Genomic DNA, 24,174 nt, shown 5'->3' with positions numbered 1-24,174 from the left:
ACCACATTTGCTCCAACCCCTCAGACAGAGACAGACACCTACAAGATCTCTATCAAGCATTCTTACAACTACAGTACCCACCTGCGGAAGTGAAGAAACAGATTGATAGAGCCAGAAGAGTTCCCAGAAGTCACCTACTACAGGACAGGCCTAACAAAGAAAATAACAGAACGCCACTAGCCGTCACCTTCAGCCCTCAACTAAAACCCCTCCAACGCATTATTAAGGATCTACAACCTATCCTGAAGGATGACCCAACACTCTCACAAATCTTGGGAGACAGGCCGGTCCTTGCTACAGACAGCCCCCGAACCTGAAGCAAATACTCACCAGCAACCACATACCACACAACAGAACCACTAACCCAGGAACCTATCCTTGCAACAAAGCCCGTTGCCAACTGTGCCCACATATCTATTCAGGGGACACCATCACAGGGCCTAATAACATCAGCCACACTATCAGAGGCTCGTTCACCTGCACATCTACCAATGTGATATATGCCATCATGTGCCAGCAATGCCCCTCTGCCAGGTACATTGGTCACTCTGGACAGTCTCTATGTAAAAGAGTAAATGGACACAAATCAGATGTCATGAATTATAACATTCATAAACCAGTCGGAGAACACTTCAATCTCTCTGGTCACGCGATTACAGACATGAAAGTTGCTATTTTACAACAAAAAAACTTCAAATCCAGACTCCAGCGAGAAACTGATGAATTGGAATTCATTTGCAAATTGGATACAATTAACTTAGGCTTGAATAGAGACTGGGAGTGGCTAAGTCATTATGCAAGATAACCTATTTCCCCTTGTTTTCCTAACTCCCCCCTCCGCAGACGTTCTTGTTAAACCCTGCATTTGTGCTGGAAATGGCCCACCTTGATTATCATACGCAATGTAAGGAGAGTGGTCACTTTGGATAAGCTATTACCAGCAGGAGAGTGAGTTTGTGGGGGGGGGGGGGGGGTTGAGAAAACCTGGATTTGTGTTGGAAATGGCCCACCTTGATTATCATACACATTGTAAGGAGAGTGATCACTTTAGATAAGCTATTACCAGCAGGAGAGTGGGGTGGGAGGAGGTATTTTTTTCATGCTTTGTGTGTATATAATAAGATCTTCTAAACTTTCCACAGTATGCATCCAATGAAGTGAGCTGTAGCTCACGAAAGCTTATGCTCAAATAAATTGGTTAGTCTCCAAGGTGCCACAAGTACTCCTTTTCTTTTTGCGAATACAGACTAACACGGCTGTTACTCTGAAACCTTTTACGTCTAGTCTCCAGCAGTCTCAAAGACTGTTTCATTGCCATTTATCAGAAGACAGCAACAGCTGGTTTCTTCTTTGCATGAAGAATACATCATGGACGTACATCTACAGAGCAGGTGTACCAACAGCGGCTCTGATACTGCTAACATTTCCCACAATAATATAGCTATAATTTTTTTTTCTGCCACTGTGTTCACAGTAGTGCCTCCTACAGTGATAATTCTAAGTAGCACAGGGCAAGGGCACTGCACTTCCTTACACAAAAGGAATCCACATAGGCTTAGGTCAATGTAAAACCATTTTTTATTCTAAATCACTTTCACAACAGTGAAAATTAGTGAACAGTAAAGGGTTGCACTGTATGTGCCATCTTTCTCTAACTGCAGGCCATGTGCAGTCTGAATACAAGGAAGGGAAAAATGATACAATACAAAATGCACACTAAGAAAATCAGAAGCATTAACACTTAAGCTATCTCATTCTTGGATTGCCAGGAAACTAACGACTCTAAATTCTATCATTGCAGCCATTTCAGTCTTCATCCCTTCAGTTTCTCAAGAGCAACTGGCAAATTAAGCTAAAAAGTTTATATTTTAAAATAAAAAAATGTTGTCTGGTTTAATACCTCTTTTGTTCATGTTACAGCTGAATTTCTCACTGTCATCTTTAAAGGATAAAAGCTTTGAAGAAATAAACTTCATAGCAGATTACTTCCGAAAGAACACTCTCTCTTTCCTAGCATAGCAGTTTCTCAGAATAATGGGAGAAGGGAAGGAAATAAAATCCCTTTTACATTAGCAGATGAACATTCCCTTTTCACCAGTAGGTGGAGCTGCCTCTCAATAAAACATCAAGCCAGTGAAAAAGCTTCATAATGTGGCCAGTTGATGATAAAAATGCACTTAATTTCCAAAATATGCACTACAGAAGCCAATTAGAACGGATGAAGCTCCTAAAGTGCCTGCACTGTTCAAGCAGCACTTGAATTACCTATACTCAACCAGATCTTGCATCTTGGTATACGATGGATGAGGTAAACTATTGAAGAAGCCAGCTTTACAAAATCCTGCTTGCTGAGACTTTTGGGGCAGGCAAGCAAAACTCCTAACTGCTCCTCCCACATCATCATGCTACAGATGGACGAACAGTTTGTGTTTAGGCAAGTAAGTTTCACTGCTACTGCTCACGGTTGTCCTGCCCAGGCACTTCATCCTTGTACATGCAAAAAAGCCTAGCTCCTGAAGCAAGTGAATGAAATTCTATAAATTGATTTGTTTTGTCAAATATCATGATTTATTGCCCAGAAAGTCACAAAATTCCTCTCTACAGAAGGTTAATCTCTGACTACTAGTGATCTGAGTCAAACAAACAGCACCTCAAAATAAAAACAGAAGAGAATCCTTTTGAAAGTGTCCAGTTAGAATTAGGAGAAAATCAAACAGAGGTAAAAAAATCCCTCATATTTCAGGTACTGTGGATCCAGAGAATCAATCAGAAACAATTTTTAAAGCTTCATACCTAACAGAATTCCATAAAAGCTTTCAGAGTTGTGGGCACACCTTCTGCAACATCCTGCTCCAGGCACAAAAATATTTATGATCTGCTGTCCGTCAAATGATCATCTTTGGTAAACCTGCAGGAGCTCGTGCACTACAGCCATTCCTTATAGGCTGGAAGCAGCTGTGCACTACCGTACAGGAAATGGTCTTACGCTATTCCCTACAGTGGCACCTGCTAGGCAAGTTTAGATTTAATTTTTTGCCAAAATAAATGTGTTTGAAAAGTTAACCTCACAACTCACTTAATAAATCCCCATTGTGGCCTCTCCCCCAAAACAAGATGATCTAAGATCTGTAAAATGATTTTATTCAGAGTACACAATAGTCCTGGAAGTCTCAACTTTGGAAGAAGGAGTGAGTGCAGCTACAGTAACAGAGTTATGAAGGTACTATCCATGAGTAAAGACCGCTGCACAAACCCAAGAAAAAACAAACACTGCTTTGTCACTGAGGAACAGCACTGCATGTGACCAGAGAGGTACTCTACTGTCCAACAACCCTACCCAACCCCATGATGAGAGAATTTTCAAGTGTCTAGCTCCAGAAAATTCAGATTATTTTACAATTTTAGGCTGAAGTTTCTTAACCCCTCATGTTACAGCCATTCAAGTGCCATGGACTTTTCACAACTCTGGTGAGTAACAGCAAGTATCGAACACTGGTCTCCAAAGCTGATTCCATTTTCAGGCAGATGCCCTCCCAAAGAAGTCTTACTGGTGCTGCAAGATATTTCCTGGCAAGAACTGGACTTTGATATAAAAAGATTAAAAAATGTTCTGGAACTTCAATTGATGCATTTCTTTCCAATCATGGATGTTACACACGTGATACTGATGAACAATGCAGTAGGTTCCTTTCTTCACCAGCCCACACTCCTTCAGTACCAGTGCCTTCCACATAAACCTGGCCTAGCTGATTGGCACAGGATTTCAAAGCAACGCTCCCTTTGAGAGTGAAGCTCAAAGCTAGGTCCATGGTTGTATCGGATACCAGTGGTATGACACATGGCTGAGGTAAGATATGCTTTTTAACTGTTATTTAATTCCAAGGTTCTGGTGCAACATGCGAGATTCCTCAGTGTGTTGTGGCACCACTGATTCCTGGAACTTGTGATTAGCTACGGAACCAGACACCAAAAGGTTTAAAGTGGGATGGGGGAGCAGTTTTTAACTAGTTCAGAGACCCTGATGACCAGGAATATACAGGGTATAGAGCAGTTATGCAATCAACAGCCAGAACATGATCACCAGAGCCACAAACAGGAAGAGGCGGGATAGGAACTGCTCATCCACATACTGGGGAGTCCCTGGAACAGCTGAAAAACAGGAAGTAAAACAGTTCAGTTCTTTCCTCTTCTTCAAGATGTAGTATATACTGCACATAGCATATTCATAAGTCTAGTGAGATTTGCAAGGAACCCACCAGCTGACCGACTGTTACTGGCAAAATTTCTCTGTTACAGGAATGATTCAGACTGCCTCGCTCACACTGGGAATTAGGAAGGACGTCAGCTCCACAAAGCAAGATTTAAGTAGGCCTGGGGACGTGACCCTACTCGAGCAGGCAGCCCTCACCAGAGATTTACAGAAGACAATGCTGAAGTAAGTCTACCTCAGCCAGGGGTTTCTACACTACAAAGTTTTGCACCAGGACCTTTCTCCTTCACAAGAGGAATATACCTCAGAATAAGCAAGTTATAAACAGACAGAAAATCTTAAGGGGAGTCTTATACCAATAAAACTAGTGGGAAGCTTAAAGGAGCTCAAAACTAAGTGTCCCCCCCGGAACAAAATACTGAGCCTGCAGATGAACAACAGATTTAAAAAAGGATTACTGGTAATCATTAATTTCCAGAAGCTGGGAGTGGATAACAAGGGATGGATCACTCGATTTCCTGTTCTGTTCATTCTCTCTGAAGCATTTGACACTGGCCACTGTCAGAAGATAGGCTACTGGGCTAGATGGACCATTGGTCTGACCCAGTACGGCCATTCTTATGTACTTATTTAATCCGAACCACCACAAATCCACATGGTCTCTAGCTCCAAACAGACACACTCTTACGTAAGCAGATAGTACAAAGCAAGGTACAACTAATGGGCTAAATCACGGGTAGGCAAACTTTTTGGCCCAAGGGCCACATCGGGGTTGCAAAACTGTATGAAGGGCTGGGAAGGGAAGACTGTGCCTCCCCAAACAGCCTGGCCCCCGCCCCCTATCCGACCCCCTCCCACTTCCTGCCCCCTGACTTCCCCCTTCAGAACCCCCAACCCCTCCAAACCCCCCTGCTCCTTGTCCCCTGACCGCCCCCTCCTGGGACCCCCCGCCCCTAACCGCCCCACCCTGGGACCCCGCCCCATCCAAACCCCTCCCCCCATCCTGACTGCTCTGACCCCTATCCACACCCCTGCCCCCTAACCGTCTCCCCCAGGATCCTCCCCCAGAACCTCCACCCCATCCAACCGCCTCCTGCTCCCTGTCCGCTGACTGCACCCCGGGACCCCCTGCCCTTTATCCAACCCCCCGGCCCCCCTACCATGGCGCTCAGAGCAGCATGTCTGGCAGCCGCGCCGTCCTGCTGAAGTCAGATGTGCTGCCCTGCAGGAGCGTGCAGCCCCACCGCCCAGAGCGCTGGCGGCACGGCTGCAGGGAAAGGGGGAACAGCAGGGGAAGGGCCGGAGGCTAGCCTCCTCGGCCAGGAGCTCAGGGACCAGGCAGGATGGTCCTGCAGACCAGATGTGGCCCACAGGCCGTAGTTTGCCCACCTCTGGGCTAAATGCTAAGATGCCAAAGGGTATACAACTTAGCAGCCCTTTCAAGAGCTTAAGAATCCAGTTCAGTTTTCTCTCATTATTCCAAATGAAATACATGTACTGGGACTCCTTTACTCTAAACACAGTATGGCAGACTATTGGCTAAAAGATTTAACATAGGCAGCCCTGGAAATCTTGGGCTGTAGATTTTCTGCCCAGAACAGGCAGGCTCTTGCAGTTTAACTACTGTGCAGAGGAGGAGAAGTTCAGCTTTACAGGCTGTTTGGCAATCCTCAGAATGAAGCCACTGTACTAAAGTAACCCAACTGGTTTTATTCAATTGACAGCATTGAAATTAATTCACCAGGAAGTTATTTGTTGTAGCATACAGGTGATCATCTTGAAGATGAACTGCAAAGCAAAGAAAGTAGTGTTCTTGCTTTTTCTTCTTCTTTATGGTACATAAAGACCGACAACGTTTTTCATCCCAAAAAAGTTCTCCCACATATACAAAATATGATTTTTCCTTCTTTTTAAAAATGCTAGAAATTCAGGTCTCAACTTCTCTGGTTTTCCTGGAGAATCTTTTGGAGGACTGGAATGGAAGCGCTCAGATCACTGAAGGGGCTTTCCCAGTTCTCACTTGAGGGGAAGGAATGTTCAGTCGGACTGTTTTAAAAAGTTTTTTGTTAAAACCTGTTTAACTTGTAGTGTCACTATTGCTCTCTAGTTCTTCAATCCTCCAAAAAGTCCTTCAGCAAAACAGAGAGAAAAGTCATAAGCTGGTATTTTCTAATGTAAAACCACCAGAAAAACACCTTTAAAAATGTAAAAAGAAAAGGAGTACTTGTGGCACCTTAGAGACTAACCAATTTATTTGAGCATAAGCTTTCGTGAGCTACAGCTCACTTCACCAGATGCATCTGATGAAGTGAGCTGTAGCTCACGAAAGCTTATGCTCAAATAAATTCGTTAGTCTCTAAGGTGCCACAAGTACTCCTTTTCTTTTTGCGAATACAGACTAACACGGCTGTTACTCTGAAACCTTTAAAAATGTATGTATTTTATATAATAAAAACACAGCAAAGGTTTTCCCTTTGTTGTTCACCCTTAGATGATTAGCTCTACAGTGCACCAACACTGTGTGCTCAAAAGGGTATTTCCCGACATGTTGCTTTCACTGGGTTACTTTGGCATTCAGACAAGTTAGTGATTTAAAAGGTTCTTTGCTTGAAAGATACAAATTAACCTATATGAAATTTATTCTCCTGTTGGATTTCCCCAGAAGGTGAGATGCATAATACCTGGTGGAGGCCGCCCATCATTTATGTTGAATGCTGTGGCAAATATACCAAAGGGAAATGCCCCAATTCCAAATGACATTTGAAAGCCACCATCTCCAAACCCAAAGCCTTGGAATCCCTGCAGAGAAGAAAAAAATGGAAGTGAAACATACTGTCATTTATACTGCAAGACAGAGTAAAAGCCAAATATTCCCTGTCACTGGACTTCTTTAGGCTAAATGAGGATCACAGTGCCTGTCAGTTTTCAGTTTGTGCCTGTATGGTACCACACCTCACTGCAGCTCATGTTTGAGGTCTACAGGTTAGCAAATGCTAAATGTTTTTGTAATTCTCTCACCAGATATCTGACACTGTATCATCATTTATATAAGTGGATATCACTTACTGTTTGTTTTTTTAAAAAGCTTTGATGGATAGCAAATATTGACTCATAATTAATCTAAAACAAAAGTAACATCAAAAATTACCCAACATTGCTCCTCGGGATATATGTAAAGTGTTGCACATAGTCACTTTAAAATTGTGTTCCTACAGCACCATAGGAAGCTTTATGGGGAGGAGGGAGAAGAGTTCTTGCCCCAAGGAGCCTACAATATAGGTTATATACAACATAATGTGATGCAGGGAGACGTGACATCAAGGAAGGGGGAGGGAAGGAAGGGTTGCTTTATGATCCAACATCACTGACTGACTGACTGAACAGGGTCCAAAGCAAAATTACAGGGTTAGTCTAGCCAAGCAGAAAGATGAAACTCCTGAATCACGGAACATCCAAATCCTTGAAATGGATGCAATGTTTAGGAAACAACTAGTATGAAACAAACAATGATACTGTAATTAATGGCTGTGGGAGAGCAGTTAGCCTAGTCCTAGACTCCACCAATCCACAGAAGATTGCCTTCTTGTTTCAGAATTATGCCAGTGGTATCAGTTCCAGAGGATACGCTAATTTCTAACCATCGAACTTTGAGTGTACACAGAACTGATCCCAGTGACATAATTCTTAGACCTAGAGTTTCTGGACTAACCCCTTGATTTGATTAGTAAAGATTCTGACTCTTCTGCCTATGTTGTCAGTTGTCTTGTCATCAACTCCCTATAAAAGGGGCCAGTTGCAGCGATGCTTCTTTGCATGGGAGCTCCTGCAGTTTCAGAAACTGGAGAAGCAGCATCACTGCTGCAATGTCTTTATGTCAGATTCCTCCAATTAATGGCAGCACCTGCTAAAAGGTTCCACCAAGACACAGCAGCTGATTTAATAAGAAGGCAACGCTCCGCGGAGAGAGAACTACTGAGCTCCCATTTATTCAATATAGAAATGTTCCTTAGTCATATCCAGCAGGGCTGTTTGTTTGAAGCAATGAGGTATACAAGTGGGCTCTGGGGACTTGAAGCTGAATTACATGGAAATATGCAAGTGTTTCATCAGGTCACGCTCACTTCTTACTATGCCAGGAAACTCTGGTCAATCCTGATAACTGTTCCCCATGTACAGCCTACTATTTATATTCACCGTATTTACATACCTGGGCTGCTGTTTGCATACACATACCCCACTCCATTCGGATGTGTATACATAAACATGGTTAAGTAATGTTCTATAGCAAAGTGGCTATCAGCATACAGCAGCAGTCCCCAAACTTTTGAGGATCGCGCTCCCCCCCCCCACACACACACACATACTACCCCTGTCCACACACCCCCAGAGCTAGGAGCATGGCTGCAGCTCCGGGGGAGTCGGGGAGAAGAGGAAGGATCACAGACAGGGGTGAAAGGACCGAGGCTGGGGCCACAGCAGGGGGTAATTCTAGGGCCGGGAGTGGGGCCACAGCAGAGCTGTGGTGTAGGCTGGCAGCTGGGCCCGCAGTCAGGTACGGCTCCACTCCCAGCCTTGCCCCCAGCCTCGGCTCCAGGCTGGGAACGGAGCCATGGCTAGTGGTGAGGCTGAGAGCTGGCGTGGGGCCATCAGCGGAGCCGCGGCCAGGAACAGGGCATGGCTGGGGGCAGGAACGGAGCAGAGCTGGGGGTGTGGAGCGGCTGGATGACACTCCCTCCCCACCCCGCATAGAGGCTAGCCTGGACTTCAATGTGCCCCCTACACATTCCTCCACACCCCCTTAGGGGGGTGCGCCCCACTCTTTGGGGACCTTTGGCATACAGTGACAGAAGTAGACCCAGTGTACATTTCCAGGACACCTCTCATTTGACAAAAAGGAGAGATATGTCCCGCACCATTTTCAGAAGCACTGCACCACTTATGCATGTGGAGCATGTTCTGATTATGAAAGATAACATCCCCAGCAACACCACACTGTACACTTTAATTGTAAAGTTTGAGTAAAGTTAACTCATGCTGTAGAATGCTGAGTAATGGAGGCATTCACGACACATCATCAGGTATCAAGACACTTAAAATAGCCAATATAAAAGGATCTCCACAGTTGGTCTCCCTCCCCCCCAAATCCTAATCCCATCTTTCCACTTCAACTTGTGTTTTACTTACCCCTCTGTTCTCTGGTTCAGGTCTCTGTCCCTGTGGTCGTGGTGGAGTTTTTTCTCTGGAAAAGACAGTAGAGTTAGTATAAGCATAGTGATATATAGTGTAATATTTGTTTCCTGTCCTGGCTAGTAAAATAGAACAAACATTAATTGCTCTTTCACAGATGTCCAGAGACCACTGAATTGTTGCAGCAAAGTTGCGTGCAGTTAGCTTACTACCAGGAGCCAGCAGGCCTACCAGTTAGTTGAAACTCCAGTTCCAAATCCACAAATTGAGATTCTACATTTCTGTGCAGCAACATCCTTGTTACATTTCACAATCAAGGGAGCTTGAAAACTGTGATCAGTCCCATGAATGTCTTGTCCAAGTTGCCCGAGTCAGGTAATATTTTGCACAATGTGCTATCTTCAGTTAGTAATTAGTGTTCAATTCAGTTAAAATACATTTCCACAGATAAGCAAGAAACGGGGTGTGGGAATCCAGGCCCTGGGAGAGCCAGGATGTATTTGGCAGACATATCATCTCCACCTAAGGTTTAACCATCTCTTATCTGACACATCACCTGAACAATAATTAGGTTTGTGGTTTCCACAAAGAAGTGGCTGCATTTGGATTCCTTACCTGGGGTCCTGCTGCCCAGTACTACCCCTTCCATACAGAGGAATAACTTTATCTCGACTGATTCCTGCTTTACATACTGGACACACCTGCCTGTTTGGCCTGGTCTCTAACCACTAAGAGAGAAAAATAAAACAAAATAAATAAGGCACCATGAGAACAATGGAACAATAGTAACATGCAAATGTATCTCACACAGCCACACAAAAGCCAGCCAAATAGAATTCTACAGCTATTCAGAAAAACAAGGAGGCAAACTGCCTACCCTTTGGAAATGCTGAAGTGCCTCAGATTTGGGCAGTACTTGCCGTAGTTTAGTATAGTACACTGCTATATCACATCTGCTGAAGTGTACATTTGTAATTTGGCTGGGAAAACTCTGACAACTATACTGTAGAAACAACCCTGCACTGGCCTGGGGTAGGACTAGTCTTGTCTCATCTCTAGTTTCTATGATTCTAACACACAGAGTAGGGGTGTAACAGTAAGCGTGGCAAGAGAGCTTCAAGTTTTCAATCTACATATTAAGCCCCCTCAGCTGTCATATGTAACCTCTCCTCCCTGGATCACTGAAATATTTGAGTGGTCAAGACCCTGAAAAAAATGGACTTTTGGCTTATACTTTTCTTTCTCTGGAAAAGTGGATTGCAAATGATTGCATGTTAAGTGTAATTAGTGCATTCTGGTTGCCCTGGAGAGAAGGAAGTGTGCTTAGAAAGAGAAGGGGATATTGCAGCTTCTGACAGAACACCCTAGAGGACTGAGGGGGTTATTGTGTAATAGGAGCTGATGAAAGACAAAGTAAAAAGAAAACGATCTTACCTGGTGTAAACAAGGCCAACTGTTGGTATTCCCAGGGTGATTTGATAACAGTGCAGAAAGAGAGAAAGGGAAAAAATGTAGTTAGTAACCTACGTTGAGATTTGGCAAATATAGAGAGCATATTGGGGACAGCACACCTAAGAGACAGCAGAAGGTTAAAGAATCAGCAATGTCAGGACCATAACTTTGCATTAGAACAAACTGAACTTCTGAAAGTATAGCCAAAGTCAGACCTCCTCTGGCCCTTCCAGTTTATACAATCTGACACTAGGTTGCCAAATGGACAGAAACCACATCACAACTCTTGGTCCCTGTAATCTCACCATCTAGGAGTTCCACAGCCTTAGACATCAGCACAAAAGGCATACACAAAGGCTTAAATACATCTTTCTGGGCCTTTTTGCACCGATTCTGCTCACCAATCCCATGAACTCATGTCCTAGGCAAAGATGCAAATTAGAAAGATGCCAACAGTATGATGTTAGAATCTTAAGAATTATAGGGAGGAACACGTGGCTAAAATATTGGGAGAGATTTGGAGAAATGTACATTATGCATCATGCTGTTAATTCTAAAACAGGTACAAAGTATGAGGAACAGAATAGGGTTATTCTAATTTCTCCTTTAAGACACTTTACTTCAATTAAAGTCCTTGTGGCAACTTTAAAAAAGTCAAAACCAAACAAAAACAGGCCACAAGATAAGGCTACTTATAAAAAAACACTGCAATGAACTGCTCTCCAAGTGGTATAAACAATATGCAGATTGTCCACCGGAAGATTGGACCTTCAATCCTGGTGTAAAAAGTCACCCCACTTAGGTGGTCTCATCAAAAAGCTGTGATCACAAGAAAGTTTCATTGTAAGAAAAGCGAGGTAACAAGGACCTCCAGTTGATACCAAATTCTACTTACTTACACCCATACAACCACACAGGTTTAACTGAGACCTGAATTTAATCCATAGTATTTAAAACCCCACACAATTAGCAATGTCAACCATTGATAAACTGTTACATTTAACAAAAAATTGGGGAAAGGGGGTTATTTCCTGTATAATTCCATCTTTCAACTACACCAAAACAGTAACATTTGAGGAAAAAGATACCCTTGCAGCCCACTGAAGTATTGTGGAAAAGAAGGGCAATCTACTTCAATGCTCAAACCCAGACAAGACACATGGGAGGCATAACATTTTCACCGTGTTTCTGGGACATCTGCCCAAATTGGACAGACGGTGGACCTGAAGAGCTAGTGCCACTGCCATGATGGTATGGGGAAAGAAAAATAACTTCACAACAAAAACGGGCTCTCTACAACATTTCTGCCAGCACTTGCAGTGAAAGAAAGCCTGTGGTGAGAGTGTGATTTGCCTAAAAATTCATAATTTCGACTCTGGAGCCTGCTTTAAGGACAAGATGCAAAGCAGTTCCAGGTATGGGTGGGTTACAAAGGAATTTAAACCCATATACAGTGGGTGTGTGCCAAGCCAGAAGGCCTGAATGAGAATAATATTGCTCTGCCAAATTATATTAATCAAGGCTGTGCAATTCAGTTTTTAGCACAACAATCCAGAGGACTACCAAAAGCAAAACTTATGGAGACCAGCACTAGTCTGGAGTAACTACATATTTAACAGAAAAATGGATCTGAGGACAGAACAGTAAATTAGCAAATTTCTGTTTACAGCATTCAATTCCAAATCCATAATCCCATTCACATTTTAAGATTGCAAGGCTGGACTTTTCATCTGACATTTAACCTCGTTATAGCCTCGACTCCTGGATGATGAGAGTGTGTTTGTCCCAGCCCCATATTCTGGTCTACCTAAGGAAAGTAGTATACTGACCAGAAGAGGTGCCCACAGAGACTGATAACCGCATCCTTGGCAGTGTCTAAACAGATGTTGCATTCAAAAGTGCTGTCCTGATTAGTATTGTCCCCAGCACCGTTACTACTGCTGCTGCCACTGGTCCCTCCGGTACTGGAGTTTTCAGTGGATGTAGACGCCGTGGGCCCTTTACTTGCCATCTTCAGGAATTAATTAGATCCAAGGTCAGTAAAATCCTCCAACTGGAATCCTATGAGACAGAAAAAGAAATTCCACTTGCATTACACTGTTACATTCTTGTCCTATTTGAAACTGAAAGAAGAAAAATACTATCAAGATTACTTGCCCAAAGACCATTTGGATCCCAGATTCCAACATCTCAATTTTATGGTAGCCAAGAAGAGTCTTTTTTAGAAGTTAAGCTGTCTTGACTATCTGTCATATGGCCTAGCTGCTGATATCACCTACACTTTAAAATTCTGGGTGCACTGACTGACTAGCACACTCAACCCCACGGCTGAAAATTAAGACAGGTTTCCCATCTCCATCTTCTTGTAAATGTTACCAAACAGCAGTTACTCTTTGCCAAGTGTATTGTTGATGCATGTACATTTAATCATATGTGCTCTTCCCAAAGTTCAGTACAGGGCACAAATGTCTGAGCACAGCCTGAAAAAGAGTTTAACAGAGGTCCATGTCAGGAGAGCAAGTCACACCTTTCTTCCAGAATTCAGTGAGGTTTACAAGAAAACTCAAGAGGTCTTTTTTATCCCCACCCACACAGACTCAGGTGGAACAGACTGGTCATTCAATGCCACTAGGATTTTTTTTACGTCCATTAGTTCAGGTTACCAGGAGCCCGGAAAAAGAAGGTGAATGGAAGTGATCTTCATACCAAGGTGGATTGATTTAAATCATCAATTTTAGATGCGTTTCACATTGGTATTTTTCTAAAGACAGATTGATTCTCATTGGTTGGTAAAAATTAAAACATGTTGACTTGCAACTGAATTGCAGCCTTTGTGCTAAATTTGGTACTTCTTTTTGCTAACCATGGGATACAGTGCATCTATACACATTTATTTAAGCAATTATACAGCTTAATTTACATTTATGGAGATTCTTAATTTTTACATTTTTATTATGTTAGAAAATGGTAAATGGTTTTTTTCCTATTTACTAGATAAGTTTTTTGTTTTTGTTTTTTTTAACTTGTGATTTGTGTCAAGCTCCTTTTGGAGATTGAGTGGAATTCACTTAAAATGCACAAACAGCATTTTACATTTTGTTTTTAAATAGAACTACCTTAAATGTACTGGATTCACAAGAAAAAAAAGTTGATCAGTAATGTTTTGCATTTTAAACTAGCTGATGTATTAAACAAAGGAAGTATGATCTGTAGTTAGTGAATGGACGTGAGTGTTTCTGGTCACCATGTCATTCAAGATTTTTAAACCAGTCGATCTCATCTTCTCATACCTGATTTTTATTCCTAGATTGGGAGAGGAAGACAAGTTTTCCTGTTTTTTCCTTCCTAACTTTGACTGAACTAGCTGAATACATGAAAATGTAAAAAGTTAGCCTCTTCTGCAGGTGCAGAGAATCTGCTCTCAAAATCTGGTTCAGCACTTCAACAAATTTTGGTTCCAGACGCTTAGCGACAAACTTACAACACTTCAGTAGTCCAACTTTCTTTGAAATTCAGCAGCAAACATGTACTGCTTAATATTTTTTGTATTTAATTTTAAATTATTTAAATATATTATAACAAGTTTAGGCCTTAACATAGATTGTAAATTTCAAATTTAACTAATTATGTTTTTTTAAAATAAATATAGAATTAAAACTTAAAAATCCAATATATTTATTTTAAAACATCCTTAGTTTCTTATCCACGCTTCCCTCCCACTGCTGTCATGGTGTGAGTGGAAGGAAGTGAGCAGTAAACATTTCTAGCAATTATGTTGCAGAAGCACCCAGGATATACTGAGGACTGAACATCCCAGTCATTTGTACAGCTCACATGCTCTTGACTCATGTTAACATGTTACCTGTGCAGCACATATCATGTATGTCTGCTCAACAGGATTCTCTCTCTTTTTATTTCTTTCTGCTAAAACATAACTGCCATAAACCTTAGTATGGGATTTCCAGAACATGCAAATCCAAAAGCACTTAACAGAATGGAGACAGCATGGGCAAAAGACATGTACATCTCAGGGAATAGAGAGATACTTTTACTGTCCAATACCAATACCAAAAGTCTACTCTGATTTTTTAATCCAAAAGTCAAGAACAAATCTATACCTGCCGAGTCAGTCACAATTAACCAAGACAGAACAATTTAAATCTTAGTTCATTGCACTTTCCATGAGAAAAATACGGAGCTCAGATACCAAGATGCTGAAAGTCTATAAATCCTAGATACCCATATGAGACAGAGAAACAGATGACTGTACAAAACTTTCACAAGTGCACAGAAATTAAGTATTTGGAAAGGGCAACCAGAACCTTTCATAAACTACTGACTGCAAAACTTACCCCACAAGCACTAAAAAGGTCACCTCAGCTTCCTGAGTAATGCTGAAGCACACATATGGAGCTGTAAAACAAAATTTCAGTCTCTCCAGCTTTTATTGCAAAGAGTTCTTTTCATACAATGTAATTCCGCTGCAAGACTAAAGAAGTGCCAATCCGGAGCCCAATTAAAGTACTGCATTAATGACAGCACAACAGAACAAATGGGGAAGGAGAAGAGATTTATTTCTACAGAGCTTTTTCACTCAGTTACATCATTTTGTATGGGGTCCCAGAAGGACAGCTCAGTGTTCACAACTACTATGCCTTAATGCACACTGCCTCTCAGCACTGCTGACTCCTAGCATTTCACAACATGGCTTCACTTACCCTCATCAGCAAGGCAGTTTGCCGTACATTTAAAAAAAAATGCTTTAGTACAGTACAGGTTGAAATGCTACCAATTCCCAATTTTCACTGTTCTCATGCATCCTTTCGGCCAGAATCTTTAGCAGCATTAGCTTATCTTGCTCAGATAATGAACGTTTAAATGAACCCCAATAACAAAACAATCCAAGACTGAAGCAAGAAATTAATGTTCAAAGTTCCAGATTTCGCTCATATGGTATTCTGCCTTAAATACTGGTTTAATATTTTAGGAGGAGAGATGGGGGGAAGATTTACCCCTACAGCTTTGGGGATCCATAGCATGAATTTTCAGACCTTTAATTTAATTTTCTTTTTAAAGCAGATTTGGTCATAATGCAAGAGAGAATCCAGATGAACAAAAGGGTGTAATTAGTTCTGTTCCAGCCAATATCTCCCTTCACCTCACTTGAGTTGTCAGGTGACCCAGTTCAGCTTACTTTCACATCTTTTCTCCCACAAAAGTCTTTGTACTTTCTCCAATGCTTACCCATACTCCTGGAAAGACCTTCCTGACACATGGAGTGAAGTGCATCCGATGAAGTGAGCTGTAGCTCACGAAACCTTATGCTCAAATAAATTGGTTAGTCTTTAAGGTGCCACTAGTAGTCCTTTTCTTTTTGCTTCCTGACACTGTACCTGCACCTCCTTCAAGTCTCTCTTCAGTACCCTCTTTCGGCTCTAATCCCCCATTAGGAATTCATCAATTAAAAAAAATAAAATATTACAAACATAATTAATAAGCTGTGACAATAAGAAAAGAAGTAACCTCATGAGCATGTACTGTGCAAGACTGTCTCATTCCCACCCACTTCTCTGTTGTAATCTCTCACTGAGGCAAAATGTGTCTTATTTAACCTAGTTTGTAATAAACTTTTTGGAGCAGGGAGGGACAATCTTATTTATTTGTCTGTAAAGCACCATTCACACTCCTATGGTATTGTACAAACATTATTATTTATACATTTGAAATTAAAGTGAGACAGGATTTGATAGCCAGAGGGTAAGAAGTATATTTGATCATTCCATAATAACTCGATCACTTATGTTCTAACTAGAACAGACTCATAAGTTTGAGAGTAAATTCCAAGATGATACCAGCTTCAGTCAAGCACTTGAGCTTGTTAAAAGAAATGCTAAGCAGAGAAATAGACTTAAAAAAAATCAACTAAAACAGGCCAGACCAACCCCTTTTTGTATTTGATTCGGTGCTCAGATGAAGAAGACACCATAAGCACCTCAGGATCCATTGTTGCTTTTAAGTTAAATTAAACACAAAAGTGTTTATTAAAAGTGGGTGTACAAAGGTACTGTTGGGGACACTGGGCATGGCCACTAGGTAACTCGAGGGGGTGGAAGACCACGAGTGTTGATGAAGCCCTCTTGCACTAGGCCCAAGTGTTCTTGCCCCCCCCCCCACCTGGAGGCACTCACAGCAGTTATGCGTACTAGGCTTAAGTGTCCTTGGCCCCCCTTGCCTGGAGGCACTGGTAGCAGTTATGCTGAGGATTTGCAACAATATGTTGCAGAGTTAGACTGCCTGAAACTAAACAAGGCCAAACAGGGCAAATATGAAAAAACAATGTTAAATAAAGCAGCTTTATATATGGTTTAATAGATGGTATAATAAAACAAGGAAACTAGCTGGTAACTGGATTGGCTGGCTATATGAATACTTAGGGCAGCTTGCTATTAAATAATTTTATATATATATATATATATATATTTATATATATTATTTAATATATATTAAATATATTAAATAATATATATAAAAATAGCCTGTGTAACTTTTTGCTCTGTGTGCAGGATTTGAAATTCTATTCTCCCTGTACCTTGTTTGCAGTGCAAATAAACTTTTCTGCTTCTCCACCCCGTTGTGATTATTGGGTGACGCACACCGGGTAACAAACCCCTGCTGTTGTTCGCCTCTGGCGCTGGGAGCCGGCAACAGTACTAATCTAGGTTTGCTAAACCTTTGCCCTTTTGACCAGCTCTTCAAGTCCCACTTCACAAATACCAGGACCATTAAAGAAATTGAAGGCAGGAGAAGGTGCAAGAGTTAGTTATGACCTCATGGCAAGTTTTCAAAGATTTTCCACTTTTCTTCCCTTGTTCTTTGTTATCAAGACATTTCCATGAAAACAAAATATTTGTTTATTAAGTGTCCATCTGTTCTTGCTGTTTATTCCCCCATTTGAAGTCACCATCCTCTGTGATATTACAACTGGTTGCTGTGGAAATGACTTATATCACAGTGTACTACCACTTGACATGGGGAACAAACAGCAGGAACAGATGAACTGTTAAGAAAAAAGTAACTTGTTTTCATGCAGATGTCCTTAAATAAACAAAAAGGGGGCAGAGGGGAGAGAAGATATATGGGAAGGGATATAACATGCCTCCCTTTTGGTTATCTGGTTGAAAGAGCAGATGAATACTTGAGGAGAAGGGGGGCTTTAAGAAGCAGATGGCACTCTGGGGCCTGAAGGTTCCATGACAGTTGAGAGCAACAGATGGTCTGAGAGATTGAGGAGGAAATAATAGCGTGGGAGACTGGTGAGGTTTATGTGCTCATCTGTGCGCCTGCAAGAAGCAACTGAGGAGAAGATACCCACAAAATATTTAGGAAATATATTCTAAGGACACAGAGTGGAGCAGAGAATTGGGGGAGTGGTGCACCAGGAAATGCAGGGCTGGAGCATCAGACAGTGAAAGAGACCAAGTGTATGAATCTAAGAGGAATGAGAGATTTGCCAGAGATACAGTGATTTGCCTCTGAAAATTATGAGGAACTTCACAGAAAAAAAGGGATCATGACACTTTAAATTAAAGCATCCAAAAATCTCATTGACAAAGAGCAAAGATAGACAATAATTCAGAGTGCATGATAGAAAGCATCAAAAAATAACATCACCTAAGTTATAAATTGTATTTGTAGGATATATAAAATGTTTAGAAGTGTTTACTTTTTAATGTTAGTTATTTCATAAATATTAAGAATAACTGCTTTCCAATTGGGTTCTAGGTCACTGACTACAGATTAACATTTTTAATTATTATTTCTCTTTGCTGTATATCTTACATATGAAATTTAAAGGAACACTGTCAGATTAAAAAACCTGTATAGAAAAGTAAGTTTCTTTGCTCCCTTTACTAATGTCACACTGTTACATTACTAAAGAGATTACTAAAATTTAAAGAATTCTTCAAGTCTAGTTTGCTTCTCATGACAGATTCTGTTTTGTACAGGTTCTAAATTTCTCTGTGCTTGGACAATGAAAATTTCGGGTTCACTTTCTTCTGATGTACTCACACAATATTACAATGTTTTTGTTGCAAATATGGCGATCCAAATTTAAAAATAATCAGTTTTCATTATTATAATAAAAGTTTCAAGAAAACCTCTCTCTTGACACTAGGCTTAGAATACCCTCACACATAAAACAAACACAAATCTGAAACCTACAATGTGAGACTTCTCTGAACTTTAAGCGTACCTAACATATGGTCACAGGTCACTTTTTCTGCAAGAGCTGACATTTGCTGACAGCCCCATGAAAAACAGTAAGTTTATTTCCTGACATTCTCAGCATGTACATTCCTGCTGAAGTAAAACTGTTAATTATTAAACATATATTTACTTAGTTGCCTCTTTATTCCCTTCCCCCATCTCCTGATTGATTATCTAAAGAGTGAGTCGAAACATAACCTGTCATGCATGTTCTGTTCTCCTTTTGTGGTTTTTATGTTGCTGTGCTCTATATGCCTTTCAGTGTTATGTGAAGTGGTCCCTACATATAGGCTGAACATCAGCTTAAAACACCATCCTGCATATTAATCTACTATCAGGGACCCATGCAGCAATACAGAGACACATTTAATTCAGTGGGACTCTTCACAGACCTGTGCTAGGGGATTAGAATGCAGGATTGAGGCCTATGTTTAAAAAGTAATTTGGAATCCATTGAGATGAAATGTGCTATACAAATAAAAGGTTCTTATTTTTTTATATGAACATATTGTGAACACCAAGCATATAAAAGACAAAGATAGCGGAAAACAGAACAAAGCTTTCTCCCTTCCATTAAACAGATAAAAGACTCAAACAGAACTTGGAATGAAGCCTATGCACACACTTCTTTTTTAAACCTTGGCAAATCTAAGGGATAAAGAAAACTGATATAATCAGTTAGAAAATTCCAGAAAAATATTCAGATGACATTAGATTATGTAATATGTTTTATAGCATTACATCAGTCATAAATGTACTATGTGGACTAATTATTAGAACTTTATAGGTTGGCAGGGGAGGTTTTATTTTAAATTAAAAAAATAAAAGACTCAATTGTTTTTATGTGGTTTAAAGCATATAAAGCAATCCCAGATGGCTATTAAAATATATCAAAAGTTACTACTTTTGAAGATAAGAAATAAAACCCAAATATGAATCTATTTATAAATAGCCACATCTTTGAGGGACACTTATGACACATTTTAGGTCCCTGGGGAGAAAAAAAATCTACATATAGAGAGCGACAAATAATGTTAAGAGGCTGAAGCACTTTACAAGGGAGTGTAAATTATCCCAACTTTTACAGATGGGTAAAACAAAGAATTGTTTCCCTGCAGACACACAGGAAGCCAGAAGCAAAAAGGAGAACAGAATCCAAGTCTCCTCGCTATTGGACTCCTGCTCCAACCATTAAGCTGTGCCATCTCCCTCAGTTACAAAAGTAAGAATCATGAAGTCCCACTGTTACATATAAACCTATCTGCTATTCTATAATTCACTAAAGAAAAGACAAGAGCGATCTTAGTCTGTTTTGATAGAATCTCAAAACATTTTCGACAAGAAAATCGAAGGATGAAATGTAAGACAAATAGAGAGAGGAATACAACACAGTCAGTAAAAAGAACGAGGAGTACTTGTGGCACCTTAGAGACTAACAAATTTATTAGGGCATATGCTTTCATGGGCTAAAACCCACTTCATCAGATGCATGCAGTGGAAAATACAGTAGGAAGATATATAGATATAGATATTCAGAGAACATGAAAAAATGGGTGTTGCCATACCAACTCTAACGAGACTCATCAATTAAGGTGGGCTATTAATTATTATTAGCCCACCTTAACTGATGAGTCTCTTTAGAGTTGGTATGGCAACACCCATTTTTTTCATGTTTTGTGTGTGTGTGTATATATGTATATGTGTGTGTATATATATATCTTCCCACTGTATTTTCCACTGCATGCATCAGATGAAGTGGGTTTTAGCCCATGAAAACTTATGCCCTAATAAATTTGTTAGTCTCTAAGGTGCCACAAGTACTCCTCATTCTTTTTCCTGATACAGACTAACACAGCTACCACTCTGAAACCTGTCACAACACACTCAGTGCTACAGAAAGAAGTGCAACTGGAACAAGCGACTGTTTACCAAAGAACATTTTACAAAGAGCCACACACAGAGGACGGGTGGGGGTAGTTATTTCTCTCCTGACTCAAGCCAGATACTGGGACGCCTTGTGCTAGTTTGGGAGAGGATGCATTAACAAACTGTGATTTCCAAGCATTTTCTTGTTAGACTTATGAGTTACCCAGTTAATGGTCTCAGGTAATAAAAAGTAAATGTAAGTTCAGTGTATCAGTGAGGAGACCCCCACCCCGCACACGAACGGACGGACAAAATAAGGGCGAGAGGCGCCTGTCTGAGGAGCCAGAGGTTTCGGGCTCTTCTTTCAGCTCCCGGCCACCTACTGCTGACTTGACAGGATGCCCAACACACCCACCCGATAGCCCCGCCCCACAGACCCCCTCCTCAGCCCGCTTCCCGCCTCAGGCCCGCCCGCAGCCCCAGGCAGGGCCTCGAAGCCGCCCCCCGGCAGTCTCAGGCCCGCCCCCCTGGTGCTTACCTGAGTAGCGGGTGCCGCGACCCCCACGGCAACTACAACAGCCCCAAGTCTCAGACTCCCAGCTGGCTCCAATCCGCGCTCCAGCTTCTCCTCCCTGGGCCGCCGCTGTCACCTGATCCCCCGGAAACCCAGCCCCGCCTGCATTGTCCGCGACCAGCGTCTCGGCCTGCGCACGGGGCCGCAGCATCGGGTTCCGCCTGCCAGGGAGGGGGGGCGGCAAATGCTCTGCGCCCCGAGGGACGGGGCACGTAGATCCCACGCTCCGGGGGGAGCGGGGCGAAAGGAGTGCAGCTTCCACATGGGGAGCGGGGAATGGAGGTTGGTTCCACACACACTGGTTCCTAGGGCAGTGGAGCGGGGTTAACTTGGGGTTAAACACCAAACAATGGTATTGTTTCGACTAAACTAGAGAGACCAGACCAGCGCAGCACGCTTCAGAGCCTGGATTCCACACACACGGGCCTCGTGGCGGTGGGAGAGGAGTGCAGCTTCTGCATGGGTCTACATACAGAGAGAGAGGAGATGGTTTAAGCCATAGCGGTAGTGTCCGTCCAACCCCCCCACCTCCGGCCTTATTGTTTTTAAACAGACCATGAACTAACCTATGGCTTCAGACTGGGAAAGCAGAAGCCCTAAGAGCCAAGAAGTCAACACCAGTAGCAGATGTCTACCGCAAGATCCACAGCAATGCTACAAACAAGCAGCCATGCTGGAATTTCCACTTGTATGCAGGTGTATCAACCAACACATAGTTAAGGTGAAGATGTGTGTAGTATCTAAAACATGAGCTACAGCTCACTTCACGAAAGCTGATGCTCAAATAAATTTGTTAGTCTCTAAGGTGCCACAAGTACTCCTTTTCTTTCTACCTACACTAGTAGATTTGCTGTCTTTAGAGATCGGTCAGAGGAGGCAAACTCATTCATCACAGTTTTATGACACTTAAAGCAGCATGTCAAGGTAACATAATGGTTTGACACAACAGGACAGGCCTAACAAAGAAAATAACAGAACGCCACTAGCTGTCACCTTCAGCCCCCAACTAAAACCCCTCCAACGCATTATCAAGGATCTACAACCTATCCTGAAGGATGACCCAACACTCTCACAAATCTTGGGAGACAGGCCAGTCCTTGCCTACAGGCAGCCCCCCAACCTGAAGCGAATACTCACCAGCAATCACATACCACACAACAGAACCACTAACCCAGGAACCTATCCTTGCAACAAAGCCCATTGCCAACTGTGCCCACATATCTATTCAGGGGACACCATCACAGGGCCTAATAACATCAGCCACACTATCAGAGGCTCGTTCACCTGCACATCTACCAATGTGATATATGCCATCATGTGCCAGCAATGCCCCTCTGCCATGTGCGTTGGTCAGACTGGACAGTCTCTACGTAAAAGAATAAATGGACACAAATCAGATGTCAAGAATTATAACATTCATAAACCAGTTGGAGAACACTTCAATCTCTCTGGTCACGCGATTACAGACATGAAAGTTGCGATATTACAACAGAAAAACTTCAAATCCAGACTCCAGCAAGAGACTGCTGAATTGGAATTCATTTGCAAATTGGATACAATTAACTTAGGCTTGAATAGAGACTGGGAGTGGCTAAGTCATTATGCAAGGTAACCTATTTCCCCTTGTTTTCCTAACTCCTCCCTCCCCCCCTTCCTCAGACGTTCTTGTTAAACCCTGGATTTGTGCTGGAAATGGCCCACCTTGACTATCATGCACATTGTAAGGAGAGTGATCACTTTAGATAAGCTATTACCAACAGGAGAGTGGGTTTGTTTGTGGGGGGGGAGAAAACCTGGATTTGTGCTGGAAATGTAAGTTTCAACACTCTGATGCCATATCAAACAATTAAGATCTTACATGGGCCACAAAGGTACTTTTGTGATTCTGAGATAGCCCTGTTAAAGCTGGGATGATCCCAGAAAACTTGGACCAAGGCAGCAACAATCACCATATAACTACTGTCTCAAAAATTTCCTATAGGTTTTCATTACAAAATAAAAGTTTCTGTTTTTTATTTCTGTTGTTTTAAAAGCATGGAAGTAAGTTAATGTTCTCAAAAATGTTGTCTCTTTGATTCCTGAGTGGTATAGTTACCACTCTTGCCAGAAGGTAGGAGACCTAGGCATCATTGTGACAGCTCAACGAAATAATTTTCTCAATGCACTAAGGCAGTTAAAAAATAAATTAGATGTTAATTTATCAAAAGAATGGGATAGAAAACAATATTAAAAATACTGTAATGCCATATAAATCCATAGTACCTCCTCATCTGAAATGCTATTCACTTGTAGACATCATTTCCTCTTTTAAAAGATAACTAATAGAAGAGATCCAAAGATGGGCAACAAAGATGATCAGTGTGGAAACACTTCCATACTAGAAGAAGCTGAAAAAGTTAAGCTTGTTTAGAGAGAAGGTGAATAAGAAAAATGTTATTCAATGTATTGTTCATAGAAAGTGAACAGGGACGTAACAAGGTCGTCTGCCCCTTAAGGGCCTAGAGCCAGCCCTCTTTGGTTATCAGATCTTGCTGGAAAAGTGTCAGGTGAATGGTGACTTCTAAAGGGCTAAGAGCTCAGTTGAAGAAGAGCTGCTGTGACTCCTGTGGCAGGCCCT

General features: G+C 41.7%; 1 protein-coding gene across 2 annotated transcripts; it reads right to left on the bottom strand.

Annotated features, from left to right (window-relative positions):
• Positions 1 to 1,560: 1,560 nt before the first annotated feature.
• Positions 1,561 to 21,633, bottom strand: RNF185 (ring finger protein 185). 2 transcript variants are annotated; one of them, XM_077835140.1, is made up of 8 exons: positions 21,522 to 21,633; positions 12,679 to 12,910; positions 10,832 to 10,850; positions 10,013 to 10,125; positions 9,395 to 9,449; positions 6,892 to 7,009; positions 5,952 to 5,998; positions 1,561 to 4,149 (listed from the first exon to the last, which is right to left on the bottom strand). In XM_077835140.1, exons 2-8 carry the CDS (start codon positions 12,858 to 12,860, stop codon positions 4,078 to 4,080), a joined length of 606 nt encoding a protein of 201 aa, XP_077691266.1. In that variant the 5' UTR covers positions 12,861 to 12,910; positions 21,522 to 21,633; the 3' UTR covers positions 1,561 to 4,077. The 2 variants fall into 2 exon arrangements, with proteins under 2 accessions (XP_077691266.1, XP_077691267.1); XM_077835141.1 differs by lacking the exon at positions 5,952 to 5,998.
• Between the last annotated feature and the right edge of the window lie 2,541 nt (positions 21,634 to 24,174).

This window comes from Eretmochelys imbricata, chromosome 15 (genome assembly GCF_965152235.1).
Source record: "Eretmochelys imbricata isolate rEreImb1 chromosome 15, rEreImb1.hap1, whole genome shotgun sequence".
NCBI classification, from domain to species: Eukaryota; Metazoa; Chordata; order Testudines; family Cheloniidae; genus Eretmochelys; species Eretmochelys imbricata.
This window is presented reverse-complemented; position numbering and strand designations above follow the sequence as displayed.

Excerpts from the sequence above, each read along its gene's own strand:
- RNF185 (XM_077835140.1), bottom strand. The coding sequence starts at position 12,860 with ATGGCAAGTAAAGGGCCCACGGCGTCTACATCCACTGAAAACTCCAGT. Across the intron at positions 9,450-10,012 it reads ACTGGGCAGCAGGACCCCAG|AGAAAAAACTCCACCACGAC; the intron begins GTAAGGAATCCA and ends TGTCTTTTCCAG. Across the intron at positions 7,010-9,394 it reads CTGAACCAGAGAACAGAGGG|GGATTCCAAGGCTTTGGGTT; the intron begins GTAAGTAAAACA and ends TCTTCTCTGCAG.